At 36.2% G+C, this 18,515-nt stretch overlaps 1 protein-coding gene and 1 long non-coding RNA gene across 2 annotated transcripts; one reads left to right on the top strand and one right to left on the bottom strand.

Moving 5' to 3' along the window:
• Positions 1-1,783: 1,783 nt before the first annotated feature.
• Positions 1,784-7,653, bottom strand: LOC100893317 (organic solute transporter subunit alpha). Its single transcript, XM_003726962.3, has 7 exons — positions 7,324-7,653; positions 6,728-6,888; positions 5,696-5,769; positions 4,961-5,080; positions 4,603-4,714; positions 3,811-4,063; positions 1,784-3,044 (listed from the first exon to the last, which is right to left on the bottom strand). The coding sequence occupies exons 1-7, from the start codon at positions 7,376-7,378 to the stop codon at positions 2,755-2,757; spliced, it is 1,065 nt and encodes a 354-aa protein (XP_003727010.1). The 5' UTR covers positions 7,379-7,653; the 3' UTR covers positions 1,784-2,754.
• A 4,030-nt stretch (positions 7,654-11,683) lies between these two features.
• LOC115929469 lies at positions 11,684-17,870 on the top strand. The gene is made up of 3 exons (XR_004066507.1): positions 11,684-11,762; positions 13,905-14,282; positions 14,649-17,870. It is a non-coding gene; the product is annotated as an uncharacterized LOC115929469 (long non-coding RNA).
• The last annotated feature ends 645 nt before the right edge of the window (positions 17,871-18,515 follow it).

Genomic DNA, 18,515 nt, shown 5'->3' on the forward strand with positions numbered 1-18,515 from the left:
CCGAAGACATCTTTCTTTACAGATATTCAAATTGATGATCAATTACCGTTCTATTCTATTCCACACAATGGTTGAGCCAGTGATAATTACAATCAATAGAATACAACCATGCTGATTAATATCAAGTATAGAATTCCTGAAATTAAACCAGAACCTTGATCCTGATGTTGTCCTCAAAGTTTACTCTCAGGGGCTGCTCAAACTTCAAAACTGATTTTAAACAGGATGTGGATGCGTTGCATAAACATCTCTGATTTTTATTATTCACAGTTCACATCGATGTTTACGTCAAATACAGTGGTTGCCGTGCATCAAAGTGGATTTTGAATTACCTCCACTTTTGGTTTTATGTAAGTTGTCACGTATTGTCCTTCCTTGTTTAAATAACGAAAAATCAAAGATTAACGTTCAAGGGTGATCATAAGATAAAGATGGTCGACTGAAAAAGTCGGGAAAATTTGCAAGTGATAAAGTATGAACTTTGGAATTAATGTGATGATTAGTTTAATTAACTTCCTCGTTAGTGCTTGAAGATTGAAGTGTTTGTGATTTAGGCGTGGAAATTGTTATATTGTTTAAAACAAAATGCTTAGGTAAACAGTTAATTATTATTTGAACATTTAGGATTAATGGATTTGTCATTCAAAAAAAGAATATTTTGTTTTATTTAAACATATTTTACTGAAAGATTCGGTCTGATTATTAAAGTAATTAGGATTGCTTTTATTATTATTTTTTTTTTTAAATATTGTATTTGTACATCTGATCTCTCTGTGTCTTTCTCTCTTTGTCTGTCTCTGTCGGTATGTCTGTCTGTCTGTCTCTCTTTGTCTCTGTCTCTCTCTGTCTCTCTCTCTCTATATATATGTATGTCTGTATATATATATATATATATATATATATATATATATATATATATATATATATCTCAATTATACACAATCAGCAGTTAATAGCTTTAATTATATTGAAAAACCATGAGTAAGAGGGTTTTTGCACTAATTACATAAGCATGCCAAGAAAGATCTTATATCTTTATAAAATACGAATACTATAAATTGGGCACTTGATGGTGCAATGGGATACATTCGAGTGCAAAACATATAACCACCGTATCTCTTATTATCACCCCTCTCATTACATATATGGAAATAGGCATAAAGTGGATAAGAGTGGCTGTCGGGTGAACAATTCTCATTTTTATTCCATAGCGAATCATGTCAAAATATCTGACGAGTTTGTATTCAAATAACTTCAACTATAGTCTTGAAGAGAACAATTTATTCTTTTCGTAGCTTGGAACAATGCTCATAAAGTAAAAGAAGATGATAATGCACTAATCAAGAGTGGTATCCATTTTTACATGAGAATTTGTATAAGCGCCATTTGTAGGAATGCCCCCCCCCCCTCACACACACTAACATAGATAACATGTTCATCTGTCCTTAATTGAATGACTAATACTAATATCACATTACTCGTACAAAGAATGCAGTTGTTGGTGCCCTTGATCGTAGTTATTTATTTAAAAATGCAAAAAATTGAGAACATTGAAAACATGCATAATCTTTTTACAGAATGCGTCATGTTCTGATTCATCATCATTAGTTCAACTAAATAAAAATGTACATTCATCATCATATACAAAGCAAGCTAACAAGGCTTCTTTAAATGAAGAGAACAGTTTATTCTGCGTAGCATGGAACAATAATATTTCAGAAACTGTTAATAATGGCCTTTCAACCAGACATAGAGACCATTACAACAATGATGTTATTATCATACTAGATCAGTTTTTTCTAAATGTACACATTCCTTGTGATTCACGTCATACTTTTCATATTTTATCTTGCTAAAATAACATACTACATCTCGAAGTTTAAAAGTACTATTATATAATTTCAAATACATCTATTGTAATGTTACTGTCAACGATCTGGCGCAAAATAAGGAGAAAAAAAATTGTGTTTACTTATTGGCAAACATTTAAATTCATCCACTATTACAATAATATATGCAGGTGCGAGTAGCTGCATGATAATTATGTGTACAATAAAGCAATTCTTCAACCATTAAAAAATGTAATAATGCTTCTTTCTTCCCTTCATTTATTTATTACAATTTAAAAGTCGTTCTTCCTATTTCTTTTTCGTATGATGACCTGATAAAGCACATCTTGCTTACTCTTATTGTCCCATAATAATGACATTTTAAATTAGTTTTTATGTTCTAAAGCATTATGCCATTTTTGTTTGTTACACAGAATACTTGTACCAGTATGCTCGGTACAGAAATTGACACCATACATCAACTTAAATCAAATCTAATGCTACAATTATTGAAAGCAATCATGAACAGTTAAATTCATAGACAGACATTTTTATATGAATAACCGGCGACTGAACCAAAAGTGAAATAGAAAGTGAAGGTGGATTATAATCAAACTTGGTCTAATTAAACGTGTGTGGTTGAACACACGACAACCAAATCTTTTAAGAAATTATACAAATAAATAATAATTACTAAAAAAAAAAAGTTCTGAGGATCGTATAAAACTTGAATTAAGAGAGAGTTCTGTCTTATTGTTAATTAAAACAATCATGAATAGTACAATTTTATCAAATCTTGACTCTACCATATCATATACAATACTTAGGCATTGATTACTGTGCGCTTATTTTATTTCAGTATGAAAATCATTTTTTTTAATGATAATGATAATGATAGATACTTGATTACAAACTAATCATCGATTCACATGGCGATGTAAGAATTAAAGCTAATAGAGGAAGAGCTCCTGGGTTTAGTTAGACTATCTTCGGTTTCCGCCCTTACTCTTTCAAGTTGAGGGTTCTTTGGGGGCGTTCCCCCGTAAAATCCTTTGTAGTTAAAAGAGGGGTTGAAGTGATCGGATGGAGATTTGGTGAAAGCGATTCGAGGGATTTGAAGCACACCCACCATGTTACCATGCCTGGTTCTGAAGTATCGTAGAGTGATTGGGAAGAGGAGTGCCGATTCGACGACCAGACAGAGACATTGCCAACCTGTCAATTGTAAAGGGGAGACAATAAGGAGACGGTTTATTTGTTTGTAATAATTAATTGAAGTCTACTCAAAGTAGTAAATGTTGAAAATTTAACATTACGAAGGAGTGTAATGTTTTTGCTTTCCAGCTTCAAGCATATATGCAAACTTGACCTGATGCACAAAAACTGTTATATGTGATATCGCCCTCCGGTATTATGTTCGTGGTTGTAATAAAATTGTATCACGGCCTTGTCTATATTTTGCATAGTATAATATGTAAAAGATCATCTATATATAATTAATCTATAATTACTTCCTGATGATCCAACCACTCATAACTCTTTGTTATGTTTTGCATTTTTATTATCTTTACCTTTTTTTTTAAATTAAAAAAAAAATCATTTTCAGCAGTCCTGATTAGGGACAATTATAATATGTTCAAGTCAGACAAATATTACTTCATTAGTTAAGTTATCTGTAAGCATTCCCCTACCACATAACAAATTGTAATACTAGTGACCTTATAACACTAAAGCAATTAAAGTCCTCTCAGAACCATTCATTTTTTTCCATAGAACCTATTGGTACTTCTATCGATATAATAATTTTTATCAAGATCTTATCAAATCTTGGACACGTTTCACAAAGCCTTGGTGCCATGAATAAACCGATGTAATCAGATAATGAGATCTAATTAAAAGATGAAATGGAAGATTAAAGATTTGCGACTGTGAGTATAATTGGCATTACAAGACAATATATATGGCAACCAATCTAGCTTACTACTTCCTCTTGTCTCCCAATCGAATGGCTTGGAGCACTTGATGACGTCAGTCAATGTGAGCACATCGAAGAGGAGAATCTGGATGTTACTGAAGTACAAGGCGAGTCCGACAATCACAAATTTGATGGTGATGGAGAAAGCCTTGAGATGCTCTCGTGATGCGAGGAAGAGAACGACCAGGGCGAAGATGGCGACGAGTGATGATAGGAAAGTGAAGAGGTTGAGATAGACGTAGGCGTCATTGACACTGATCTAAATCAAAATCGAACATGCAACTAAATATTATGATAAAAATCATGATAATATATATTTTTGTTAAATCTATAAAGATCACCACAAAGTGGAGAGCCTAGCTGTCTACGTGCATGGTAGATACAACAAAACAAAATACAATTTCATGCTAACAATAATTTGATATTAGAGATAATGTTTATAGTTAATAATTCATGACGTGTTCTGTGAAAATGATAATACTGGCTTGATGCTATGCCCATGTTCGTTCGTGTAATTTCTATCACTTGGCATTTAAAAAAAGTATAAAGAGGAATCGGTCAATTCAGCCTAGAAGGCTCAGAATGAAACGAAAAAGTCAGAGACCAATGATTTCTATTCATAATGACAGACTACATAATTACTCACATTGTGTACTGAAGCCTGAAGGTATGCCAGATTTTGCTTATTTTTATCCATCCATCCCCTCCCCTCCTCAATGCGATTCCCACTTTTTAATAATCTAAATCCTTTCCTTTTCTATTAAGATTATAATTTATTGGTAGAAGATAGAACATTACCGAGCTGGTGTCGTAAGATTCATTCAACCACAAGATGTCTTCAATGAATAGAACTACTGGACGGAGTAAGGCCATTTGATAGATGCAAATTTTAAGCCGATAAAAGCTCTCCCTGTTTTGAAAAAAGAAAAGGAATTCATGACATAATAACTGGGTTTGGTTTAAAAGGTGTAATTATTTTAATTAAATTTCCCTTGAATGTACAGTATTCATATGCGACTTTTTTAGATAAAGATTCTATATAAGTAGTGTGAAGCATAACAATACATATAGCATGAATTACTTTGGGGTTTGTGTCAAAGTGCACATTTCCTGCATGCCATAATATTAAAGATGAATTTCATTTTGAACTACTTACTCAGTAAGTTGTAGTTTGCCTAGTATTTGAATCTCACTTATCTTGACCACCGTAGCATCATGGCCGCCATAGTAATAGATGATCAACTGTAAGAATTGGTAGAGGCTGATCGAAAAGAAGCTGATGTGCATGTAGGACAGTCAGTTAGAGAGGAGGGGAGGGTAGAGAGATAAAATGACGAGAGAGAGAGAGAGAGAGAGAGAGAGAAAGAGAGAGAGAGAGAAGGAGTGGTGAGGGTGGGAGAAAGGGTCCCGAGAAGAGAGAGAGAGAGAGAGAGAGAGAGAGAGAGAAACAGAGAGACAGAGGAGATAAGCACAGGGACGAAGAAAGAAGGAATACAAAACAAGTAAGGAATTACTTACAAGAAGATGGTTTACTTTTACAAGACATTAGTTATAAGTTAATTATGAAATCTGAAGAAAAAAAATCACCCAACAGCATAGGCCCTAGCAATGACAGCGCTACTCATAAAAGTGATATATTGTCATTAAACCTCTCAAACCAAAGCTTTGATGGTTGTCCGGTTCGCTACATAATTGAAATCATTAAATAAAAAGAAATATTATGCATGCAACAAGATAAGATTGAATGCGAAAATATTCTTCTTCTTTTTTTTCTTTCTTCGTAGAATCATATTTTTTGTCAGTAATAAAAGTCACTCCCTATACCTATATAAAAATAACACCTCATAATGATGCATAATAATATGCAGAGGACATTGAGCTCTCATCTTACATGGATGCAGTCAGATTACACATCAAGACGGCCCGTGGGATGAAAAGACCCATCTGTGACGTCATCACAAAAATCTATTATAAAGCACACCACAAAGAGAAATATATACATATTAGTTTACCAAGGAGTTATCATTTCTTATATGTCACCTCCCTGGGGTAGACATCGAATGTTTTTTGTCTAAGAAGAGATGAATGGATTACAAAATATTATGCTTGACATGAGTTCTATACAATTCTAGAGTGTCTCAGAATAGCTTCCACTCACCTCCCACAACGTAATTTTTACTGCCATAATAACATATCTTTCACTGTCTTCCGCTTCAGATCACCTTTCTTTCCTAAAGGTCCTCTAAACTTCTTGTTTTTTCATCGAACACATTGCAATAGTGTTTTATTGGATGTAATGATACTTTGTTGTCGATGAATGAGGTATAAAAATGTTCTGGCGTTTGCTTCTCATAATCAATCCATTTCCCTTCCTCACTAGTTTTGTAATACAGTTGAATGATCGTTTTCCTAAAGGACAGTGTTTGTACTGGGAATACAATTCGTTACATTGAGATGAATATTTCCGAAGTCCCACACATCAGATTCTATATATCGCATGTAACCTATATGCTGCCCAGGAGCTAGTTGATATCATGTCAATCCTTATTCTAATTCGTTAATGAATAGAACATATCTATTACTTCGAAAGTTGTTGCTGTTGGGTTTTTTGTTGGTCTTTTTACACTCTGATCGTTGAAATCAAGTTGAAATCATTATACAGACTGACAGTTGAACTTTTCGACCTAAACATGAGGGTATTCGTGGACAGCCTAAAAATTTTAACCTAAATCGGGACAAAATTAGACCGATGTAGTTTATGTTTTCTTCGTTAAAAATGATAATTGTTTTAGGCTAAGTTTAAAACTCTTCGTCAGGTTTAACTGACATGCCAGAAGATGGAGGGCCAAAATAGGCATAATTATTTAGAATGCACTATATAGCCGGTAGCTTTCCCTCATCGACATAATTGTTTTCATCTTACCGGGTACATGGCGAGCATCCATATAAGACTAATGGAACGATCTCTATGAGGAATCTTGGTTGCTACGAAGACAACAGATTCAATGAATGCAATGATGAGGAGGATTGTGATAGCTGATGTGATGGACATCATGACGATTAGACCTGTGTCATCAGATATTACTGACAAAAGGAAAACAGTAATGAAAATATCAAATGAAAGTCGAACATCATTTTCATCCATCAGTGGTTGCCTGTCAGAATGATGCATATCATTATGGTTATAGTAATCATCACAGTGAGTGTTATAGTACCACAATGGTGATAGTAAAGTTTTTTTTTTAAAGGGGTGAACTTTTTAAAAATCTCGAAAGCTCACGCTCTCAAGAAACGTTGTGTAAGTATAGCGATTAACTTTTTTTTTCCGGGGGAGGGGTGCCTAATAATTTGTTGGGCCCCCGGATTCACTTGCGGTTCAATGATTTAAAAATCTATATGGAGGCTACACGGGGGTTTAACAAAGCAAAACTATATAATGTACAACAATACTCCTTGTTCTTTCGCTTTCTTTAGATTATTTTAGTTTCATTTGAAGTATGATGAAACTGAATTACGTACCTTCTATGTGATCAACGAACATAGGTGCAATGGTTGAGCATTGATTGGTTGCCATTTTGATGCTCCAGACGTGAACTCAGCCGGTCAATACAAACCCCAATATTTCTCCCTTATAAAACGGGATTCAAATTAACCAGACGATCAAGGTAGATGTAATGTTCCATGAAAATTACATATTACAGGTGATCGTGTTGACGGTGTGGATTCCCCCGGACAGTTGAATTATGCAGCTAGATTCCAGAATTTTATGCGTGATAGTATTGCTATAGCTACACACACATAATTATTAAACTACCTGGCGAGGATATCTCTATCAATATTTAACCCATCTTGTTTGTCTCAGTCTATCTAGCTAGTTTCGGAGGTCTAAAGGTCAGGTTTGGGTATAGCCTTTTAAACGTTTTGTTTATCATGTACACTGCTTAGGATCAGGTCCCGGTGACCCCCCCCCCCCCCCCCCCCCCCCCCCCATCCGGGGTCGGAGGGACCGCCTTCGTGTTCCCAAAAATCTACGGTAAAGGGGTACTTTTCACGCAACAAAGTCCGGTCCGTATTGACTTATACACACCGGAGATAGGGTGGTGCTTTCAAAAATCCGGCCCGGATAGACCTTACACACCAGTGATATAGGGTGCTCTCAAAGGGAGGGAACATGCAAATCAGTCATGTATGTGCCCCCCCCCCCCCAAACATCAATCTCTGACTACGGCCCTGGATATTAGGAGAATCAAATTGACCATTCGTGTATCAGTTCTTAATATCTTATCAAAGTCAAGGGCTATTCCATTCAGGGATAGTCCTACCTAGAGCAGATCTATATACTGAACGAAACGCAGGCATTTATCATGTCTCCACATAATGTTATGCTCAGTTTCAAATTTTGTTCCCCCTTTAAGCTGGTTGGAGCTTGGCCCATTTTTCTTCCAGCATCTTTTCAAAGTGAACTTTACACAAGGGGCATAACTTTATTGTAAAGGGTGTCAGTGTTTTACGTAATCGTCCATACAATAATATTTCTGTATATACACTGTCACTCATATAGTTGGAATATTTTAGTTTTACCCCAGTTTATGGAATTATTTTAAAAATAATTTAAAAATAATAGATCTAGATAATAGTATACATTCTCAGATTTAATTGAATAATAATTTGACAATGTGTGTTTGACAATGTGTGTGACTGCTAAAGCATGTGTATACTACTATGCTTATCAAGTAGGGGACCTACGCCCTTAAGTCATAAATGACAGTAATGAGGATTAATGCCCCACAAAAGGGCACTAATATAGCACATCGACACGGTTTTGATCCTGGGGCCTCACAGTTACGAGGCCATTGCTTTGTCACTGAACCATGACTGTACGCAGCGGGGGCTAGGGTAGGGGGCAGTTTCCAAAAATTTAAAAAGCTCAGAAAATGCAATAAATTTTCAATAATTTATTACATTTTACCCCGGTCCCCAACATAAAAAAATCCGCTGGACGGCCAAGCATACAAAGGTCAGGTTTGGGTATAGCCTTTTAAACGTTTTGTTTATCATGTACACTGCTTAGGATCAGGTCCCGCCATATATGGCTCAAGGCATGGGTACACAAAAAGGGATAGGTTCCTTATTAGAAAGGAAAAAGGGGCATGTATCATTGTTAAAAGGATAATTATCAGAGGTGAAAAGGGCACTGACCATACATGAAAACAGGCACTTATGAGAATGAAAAAGGGGCACTAATGATAAAGGGAAATGTGCATTTGTTGAAAGAAAAGGGACACCGATCAGATTTCAATAGGGGCATTTATCGGAGGTGAAAGTTTTTTTTTATGAGAAGGGGGAAGTGGCTCTTATTAAAAAGAAAAAGAGGCACATGTTAAAATAAACGGGGCATTTATCAAAGATGAAAAGGGGTAATTATGAGAAGGAGAAGGGGCACTAATAAGAAGGAAAAAGAGGATTTATAATGAAGGAAAAGGGGGACGTGTAAAAAAAGGGGGCATTTATAAGAGATGAAAAGAGCACTTATCTGAGGGAAAGAGCACTTGTCAAAATTAAACGAGTATCTCTCAGAATTGAATAGGGTCATTTACAAGAAATGAAAAGGGGCACTTATGAGGATGAAAAGGAACTATTTTCATAGATGAAAAGGGGCATTTATGAGAAGGGACAGGAGCTCTTTTTTAAATGGGGGCACTTAGCATAGGGAAAAGGGGCACTTATTAAAAAGGATAGGGGCACATGTGAAAATATAAGGTGCGCTTATCCGAGTTAAAAACGAGTAGTCATTAAAAGGCGAAGGGGCACTTTTTGCAAAGGGAAAGGGGAACTTGTCAAAGCAAACCTCTCAGATTTGAATAGGGCGATTATCAGAGATGAAGTGGGCGCTTGTCAAAAGTGAAAAGGGGTGCTTCTCGTACCTGAAAAAGGTAACTTAATAGAGATTTTTAAAAAGCACTTATTTATGAGAATGGAAAATGGACACTTATTTCACTGGAAAATGGGAGCTCTTCAAAGGAAAAAGCCAGGGGTACGTGTCAAAATAAAAGGAGGACTTATCAGAGGTGGAAAGAGGAAGGGGCACTTAAAAAAAATAATAGGGGCACTTGTCAAAGTAAAAGGGGCACTTTTCTTATGTATAAAGGGGCACTTCTTACAAAGTTAAAGGGGCACTTTTCCTATGTTAAAAGGGGCACTTATAGGGTACTTGAAATATGCCCCCTGCCCCCTACCCCCCCCCCCAGCTCCCGCATCTGCCAGAAGAGACATGCAGAACTAGACCAGTAGTGCGTTAATTTTTGCCAATCCTGTCATCTTTACTCTTACACTCAATAATATATGTGACACTATAAAAAGTATAATTTTGAAATTTGTTATACAGTGCGTCCCAAAAAAAACTATACACTTTTGAAATGGCTGCCAAATAAAAAAAATATATGATTTTTGGGGAAAAGTTGTATATGTATGGAAAGCTCATAAACCCAACGTTCATATGACACCAAAAGGTCCAAAATAATTCATGCTTGGGTGAGCACTGCTCACTTTTGTACAGGGTATGGAAATTAGGTTGCGCAGGAATTAGCCTTCCAATTTGTGAGAGGTAAATCCTTTGGAGCTTACAAAATTGAGGGTGATATGATACATTCATGATTTGCTGAGTGAATTTCATGGTCTATTAAACCAAACTTTTATGCATGAGTGAACAGGAATTGCATTTTTATTGTAGCATTGTAAATTTCCCTGGTAGACTCGGTGGTGTGTTCATGGGAGTCAGGATGGAGTGATGGTACATGTTGTAATTTCCGTGTTACAAACTGTTATTTCTTTTTTTACATCTGTGACTGTGAATAAAAACCTTCACTAAGATTGTGCATCGAAAGAGGAGGTGGACATATGGGCCATTGTTTCCATTTTCAGATATTTTCTCCCCTTTTTTCTCTTACAAGATAGACGAAACAGTTGTAAAATTGAAAACTGACATGTTCATTTTACAAACTTGTGAATTTGTGTTTAACTGTACCGTATTTCTTGTGCGAAACTCAAGTGCTAAAATGACTGGTTGGTTGGTTGATAGATTGAGTGATTGACTGACTTATTGATTAATTATGATCGATTTATTGAATGATTAAATTGATTGAAATACTAAATGGTGATTGAATGCTTGATTGATTAATTGATTGGCCGATTGACTGATACATTGTTGATTAAGTAATAGCTGAATGTTGATTGTCTAATGAATTGTCAAGATATGCACAAGCATACCCGGGCAGAGAGAGAGAGAGAGAGAGAGAGAGAGAGAGAAAGAGAGAAGGGGGAGGGGCATACATGTCCTCTTGACCCTTATCCAATCTACCCAACAAAGTCCTACCCTACATTTCACCTCCCCTGTACCATGTACCATCACCCCGTCCTGACTCCCATGAACACACTGAGTCTACCATGGAAAGTTACATTGCTATACGGTAATAACAAATGCAATTCCTGTTCACTCATGATCATGCATACAATTTTAATCCCATGAACCACAAATTTCACTTAGTAAACCCAAACTCATCACAATTGATCATAAAGTGGTCATATTATTCTCAATTTCATAAGCTCCAAACTCCAAAGGATTTACCTCTCACAAATTGGAAGGCTAACCTGCGCAAACTAATTTTCATACCCTTTACAAAAGTGAGCAGTGCTCACCCAAGCATGAATTATTTTCGAACTTTTTGGTGTCATATAGAAGTTGGGTTTATGAGCTTTCCATACATATACAACTTTTCCCTAAAGAATATTATATTTTTTTATACGGCAGCCATTTCAAAAGTGTATAGTTTTTTTTGGGACGCACTGTAGATGTCTAGACTTCTATCCAATGTTATAAAAGTAAAAAAGGCACGACCGTGCACCACTTCCGGTCTCATGTCACCGACTTTCTGGACATCCGACGCCTGGATCCGACGGCGGTATGTTGTTGTATTTTGTGTAGAGTAATAGGATATTATTGTATAATCTTAGCACTGTGATAAAGCAGGAGACAAAGACTCAAGAGAGACATATAAATTTATTATTATAGATTAGTATGATCTGACATTCTGACGCTAAATAGTCTATAACCTTTTTTTCGGCCGTATTTATTTGCTCAGTCCCACGCGATGTTTTTTGTGTTGCAAAATTCAGGGGTAACAAAGAAGAAGAAGAAAAATTCACAACAAATTTGCAAATGTATGCAGGAATGAATGAATGGCACTGAGCTACTGATCTGATACTGATACTAGCTGATGTCATGTCATGGTGTTGACTGTTGATTAGACCGAAGTTTCTGTCTCTTTCGTTCGTTAGCCTCTGATTTGGGTAAGGTCGGGTCGGCTCACCCTAGACCGAATTTTCCGTCTCTTTCGTTCGTTAGCCTCTTATTGGGGTAGGGTCGGCTCTCTCTTTAGAGACGGAAACCGTCTATACACATTCCCTTGATAACGCCACGGCCATTTCAGGTCGTATTGTTATGCCCCCAAAATCCCCCAAAATGTCATTTTACCTCGTGTAGACTAGTCTAGATCTATATCCAATTGTAAATTACTAGGCTATAATACATCGGTTACACTTACTAACTTGACTGAAATAATCCGTTTAATGGTCCCTTTTAAGAATATTATGGGTCAAAATCGACATCCATGTTGAAAATCCTGCAAGCCGTGTTAAACTCTCGCTGCACACGGAGTCATCTAAATCAATCTCATCCCTTCTAGTCTACGCCGAAGGCAAAACGATTATGAAGGAAAAACTGTGATAACGCCATTACGAATGTGTAGATGGCGCACAGTTTTTCCTTCATAATCGTTTTGCCTTTGGCGTAGACTAGAAGGGATGAGATTGATTTAGATGACTCCGTGCGCAGCGAGAGTTTAACACGGCTTGCAAGATTTTCAACATGGATGTTGATTTTGACCCATAATTTCCTTAAAAGGGACTATTAAACGGATTATTTCAGTCAAGTTAGTAAGTGTAACCGATGTATTATTATAGCCTAGGCCTAATTTACATTTGGATATACACGAGGTAAAATGACATTTTGGGGGATTTTGGGGGCATAACAATACGAACTGAAATGGCTGTGGCGTTATCAAGGGAATGTGTATAGACGGTTTCCGTCTCTAAAGAGAGAGCCGACCCTACCCCAATAAGAGGCTAACGAACGAAAGAGACGGAAAATTTGGTCTAGGCTCACCCCCTACCTACATGTACCCAAATCAGAGGCTAACGAACGAAAGAGACAGAAACTTCGGTCTAGGTGTTGATCACTGTTGATTAGAAGTCCATGGCATGATTGATGATGATGATGATTCAATGATAAGATTCAGAACAATTGTAACATATTAAATGTAGGCTAGACTAGTATAGGTCAAGATTACAATAATGTATGCAACTATTAAAGGGGTGATTGCAAAACTATTCATTAAAACTAACTTGAGACGAGTTCTACATTTCCAGTGACATGATGACATTGAAATTGAAATCTTCAAATTTGTAATCTTGGATAGATCTAGTGTTTGCAATGATTTAATGTCCTTACCTAGTGAATACTGTTTTTTGGTGAATGATTCTCACAGTCGAGAGATTATAAAAACAAGCAGTTGAATCTCAGACTGAAGTAGTCCAGAGAAAGTTATTCTGGGGTTTCATGGAATGCTGTTAGTGTTGACGCTCGTTAACTATTGGCACATGCACCCTATCCTATCCTTGTAACACACACTACACCAAAGTTCTGCAAGAATCTTCAAGATTGAAGGAACCGTCAAGGGTCAAGGAAGTAGACTGCACCAAAGAAGAAGAAGAAGAAGAATATGTTCCATCTATCCTCATGTATCTGATCTATTATAGTTCAAGTTGACTATGTATTCTAATTATATATTTCAAACTTCAAAGAAAATTATACTTGTAATAATTCAAAAAATATATACCTTCTCATTTTGACCTGCATGAAATACCAACCCTCCTTCCTTAAAAGAAAACAAGATGATAGTAGGATTGTCAAATTAGCACCCATGTTGATGTACATGGTCATGTAACTTATATGATGATGTCTTGTTTTTTATTTTCCATTTCAGATAGGAATCCATCCATCAACACCATGCTATTAGCTGACCGGTGAAGGTGGACTCTATCTAGCAATGTTCCTGCGTCACAGCTTTGAGTGATCTGTGTTAAGAGTCCTAGAGCTTTAATCGCATCTGTGTGATAGTTGATGTAGGAGTTGAACACCATGTGGAAATATCTGCGCTATGTTCGTGGAAAACTGGACAGGAGTAAAAACTCTGTATGGGGTAGAAAGGCTTCCATTGGGTATGCACTAGGAACATGGACACTTCTAGGAATATTCTTTATCAAGTGGAAACAGAATCACTTTGAGCTACCACAATTACCAGCTATGCCAGAGGAGGAGAAAGCGGAGCTTATAGCACAGCTGAGATTAGAGCAGAAAAAGAGTGAGTCTAGATCTAAATGTTATGATTCAACATCAGTAGAATTACAATACATGTTTGATCTACCTGTAGTTCATGTCATTTATGCAGTTTAATAAATAAAACTTTGATTAATGGGGGATTATGTGAAAATAAAAACTGCCAATAACTTTGTCCTCCCAACAAAATGACAATCATTATTATCAAAATAAGAGCTAGTTTAATTATCCCTATAATGCCTATTTTCAGACCTCATTTAAGTATTGTACCAAAATCTGAGAAACTGAAGAATTAATGTATGTAAAGAATGTCAAGTAACTCAAGTTTATGTCCATGTCATGCTTATTGATATTCATAATCTTTCTTCTTTTTTCCATTCATTTTCTACAGAAAGTGAAGAAATCTCTCTCCATGTTGCAGAGAATGTCTACACACCACTTGATTTTATGTCATGATGACTTCTGCTACCTTTTAGGTACCTCAAATTAATAAAGCTCCCAACTTTAAATGGCCAATGGGGCTCTTTTCTTTGTTTTTGTTTATTTTATGACATGATAAAAAGATTCATGCTTTTGCTGTGATAGCAATCACATCTTATCTGAAGGGGATTTTAAGATTGTATGCTGGTACATACACAAGTTCTGATCCGAGAATACTACTTTAGTTTCTTACCATAAGCCTTTAATACACATGTAGTAAAAGTTTTTAAGCAAGTACCACTGAGCAATTCACAAGGTATTTAGTTTGTTTGTTGAATTTGTTCAGATTAATAATCCTCTGTACTAAGATGAACTATATATTCTTCCCAATTATGGGAAGTTTTCTGAGTATCTCCATTAAACCAAAGAGGAATGGTAAAATTGTTAAAGAATTGCTTCATATTCCTCCAATCTTAAGATACATACATTTTATTAGTTGTATAATAACCAGTTTTTGTGCTGAAATATTATTTAGATGACTTTGTGAATAAACTGTGTTAGTAGTTTATCAATTAATCCTGTCGGTGTGTAAATATGTTGTAGTTGGCTATGGACTTACCATGGCTTGTGCCACCATTGTGAATTAACCTAGATCGATATATCAAGAATCCCATTCCCTTTCTTGACAGGAGTCGATATTGACATATTAATGTAGTTAGGGGAATTCCCTTTCAAAGTAAGAAATTAATACAGCAGGGCTCCACAATAATCTTTTTGGTTGTGAGTCTGGATTAAAGTTTTTACAGCCTTTACACTACTGACTCAAAAAAAGTTGAATTCTGAGATAAGTTTTAAAGGTTACATGTAGCTGTTGTTTAAGGGCTACAAAAAAAGTCCATGAAATGATGAAATATTACTTTTATATTATTCAAACCAGGAGCTGTTTTCAAATCTTGAATTACCAATTCATCCCAAAATGTCTTCTGAAAATTCTCCTAGGGATATCTACCTAATTACCATGTGCATAATTGATGTGTTAATGCATTAATGCCATAAGGATTACTTGTAGGTCAAAAGAGGGACTTTAAATCACTGGAGTCGTCTTGGTTGAACATGTCTATCAGCTGCTGATTAATTTCTGCCTGGACAGAAACATGATGAGCTGAAATCCTTTGTGACTTGTCAGACTTGGATGCACCATACACAGCCCAACCCAACAATGTTCTAAATGCAAATGGACCATCGGGCTCACTGTGAATAACTTCCAGCGGTTCTGACGCTTTTGGGATATTATTTCTGATTAATATGCCCACATCCTCGTCAATCTCTGGCAACTGAATATGGTGGAGGTACGGATACTGCTTCAATTGAGCTTGAGTGGGAGTTTCTTCTTTCCCGACTGGAATAGACTTGGCTTCCAAATTTCTGCAAGTCTCCAAATCATGCGATGACACCTTGCAGTAAAGACAGTATTTGCCAGTTGACCTTTCTTGCCTTTGACTGGAAATGTTTATAGAAAAGCCTTGCCTTTCATTCCTTGGTTTCTAGGTTGGCTTACATTGGAATCATATGTGTTGTGTCAGTTCTTCTTTGTGGCCCTTTGATAATGTCCCCCGTACACAGGGTTAGATACTACACAAGCTTCCTTGGCCACAAACGTCACAACATCAACAAACTGAATACACTTTCCCTTTTCTTCCTGGATGTAGTCAGCAGTAAGAGGTCATTTCTCCTTTAGGCGATACAGCAACTTGGAGATGACCATCTTGATATTGTTGGAATGATCTATTTCATTGCACTGTTTCAAATCCTTGGCAGTGTTCAGCAACTCTGTCAAGCAGTGTGAAAGGTTATTGAGCTTCCCTGCATCATCTGTCTTTATTTCTGACCACTCCTCCATGCGCTTGATTATGACATTCTTGATCCTATATCTGTTGCCATTATTCTTCTGAAGTACATCCTTGTCCTGCCTGTACCATTGTATTAGCTTCACCTCTGGTGAATCGTTTTAAGTAACACAACCTGTCTCTGGGATTGGTTTAATGAATTGATCTTTATTTCATTCATCATAAAACATCATAAAAAAACATATAAGATACAAAACATAGCGTACAAGTTAAAGAGACACATTTACAATAGAATACAACAACAAAAATGTCATATGAATGTGGAGACAGCTAGGAAAGCCAAAGGTATTGTAACGGGTCTCCATTGAATGGTGACAAAGTTCTTTGAGGTAATGATGCTCTCTGGTGGCACTCCACAAGAACCTTGGTGAGGTCATTTTGTCTTTGTATCACATCAGTTTGTTACATTAAATATGCTGATAGGTCAAACACGGACCGATTCTCATCTAGTGCATTATCAGCATGTTGGTTTGTTCTCTCAAGGGGTACAGAGGAAGGAGAAATGCTTTTGTTCTTTGCCCTCTCCACTGCTCTTTCAATTAACTCTGCTCATTTTATGTGTACACATACCTATGCCATCCCTCGGCTCGATCTTGATCAACGCGATTGTCATCACACATGTTACACATAGCACAAAAATGATTCAACCTGAACATGTCCCATCGTTTCCATTATAGTTGTAATACCGGTAATCACTTCCGATTAACATATTGAAGAGATAATTAAAAGAGGTCATGAAGATGGAGTTTACTTTATGCCTTTTATGGAGCTTATGAAGGTTGAAAATTGGTAGGCCTTCCTAAATTCTTCCAACAACTACAAATTTGTCTCCCTAGCTCACTGTTTTCTTCTTATCTCCTGCAGAGGGCCTTAAATGCAATTTCTGCCAATAACAATACACATTACCATATTCCTCTCAACTGTGCCAGAACAGTCTGGTTGTCATTGTAATTAACTTAACTGAGCTTTCAGAATACCTATCAGCTAATGGATTTCTGAGATTACAATTCTTGATTTTATCATTAAAACTTGTTTTTGAATAAAGTTTTAGTTCAGTACAGCAGAGTTATGCATGATTTATTAATTTGCCAACGGCATGATTCCATCTTTGATGGGTTGTCTGATAAGCATAGGATACGGGAAGGTTAATAAAACACTGTAAAATAGCGATGATGTAAGTTTGGAGTGTTTCACTTGCCTCCAGTTAAATATTTAAAACTGAATAATTGTAATACCATATTGTGAACATGAAAAATCTGAAATGCAATTTGAATAATGAAAATATATTTCTCATGGAATTTAGTTGTTTGTCATGGAACTTAAATTGGAGGGAGAAGAAAGAGATGGGTGTGGGACAATGCAGTAGAAGGAGGGACCGGGAGACAAAGGTGAAGACAGTAGATGAAGAGAGGAATAAAGAAAATGCATGGTAAAGGAGAGGAAAAGAGATGGTAAAGGAAAGAAAGAGAGAGAGAGGCACACACATTCATGCAGAAGCAAGGGAGAGAGAGAGAGAGAGAGAGAGAGGGAGAGATAAAATGCCTTGACAATGAGGTAATCAGACGATGGAGGTGGATCAGAAAAGAAGGTTGATATATCATACCATCGATTTATCACAATAGGTCCATGATCATACCATACAAAGCATTTTTGTTTCGTCAAAATACTCTTCAAAATAAAGAGAAGTACAAATTACATTTTATTTTCACACTTTATTGCAATGACAAAAACTTAATTCTAAATTAAAGTCTGTTCTTGTGCATTAGTGAACCTCTAATAATTTGAAGGAGGAAAAAAAGCAGAATAGTGGTATTTTTCCTAGAAGGGTACATGTCTTCATTGAAAACTGGAAACTGATTATTTTAAGAACATATGTATTGTAAGTTTCATTCCACAATATATTCTTTATCAACAGTTAAATATGAGCATCA

Source organism: Strongylocentrotus purpuratus, unplaced genomic scaffold (genome assembly GCF_000002235.5).
Source record: "Strongylocentrotus purpuratus isolate Spur 01 unplaced genomic scaffold, Spur_5.0 spur5_scaffold_5, whole genome shotgun sequence".
In the NCBI taxonomy this organism is placed as follows: Eukaryota; Metazoa; Echinodermata; class Echinoidea; order Camarodonta; family Strongylocentrotidae; genus Strongylocentrotus; species Strongylocentrotus purpuratus.

Coding starts and splice junctions, on each gene's coding strand:
- LOC100893317 (XM_003726962.3), bottom strand. CDS start 7,378: ATGGCAACCAATCAATGCTCAACCATTGCACCTATGTTCGTTGATCAC. Junction 6,889..7,323: donor GTTCGTTGATCACATAGAAG/GTACGTAATTCA, acceptor TCCTTTTGTCAG/TAATATCTGATGACACAGGT. Junction 3,045..3,810: donor TTGGGAGACAAGAGGAAGTA/GTAAGCTAGATT, acceptor TACAATTGACAG/GTTGGCAATGTCTCTGTCTG.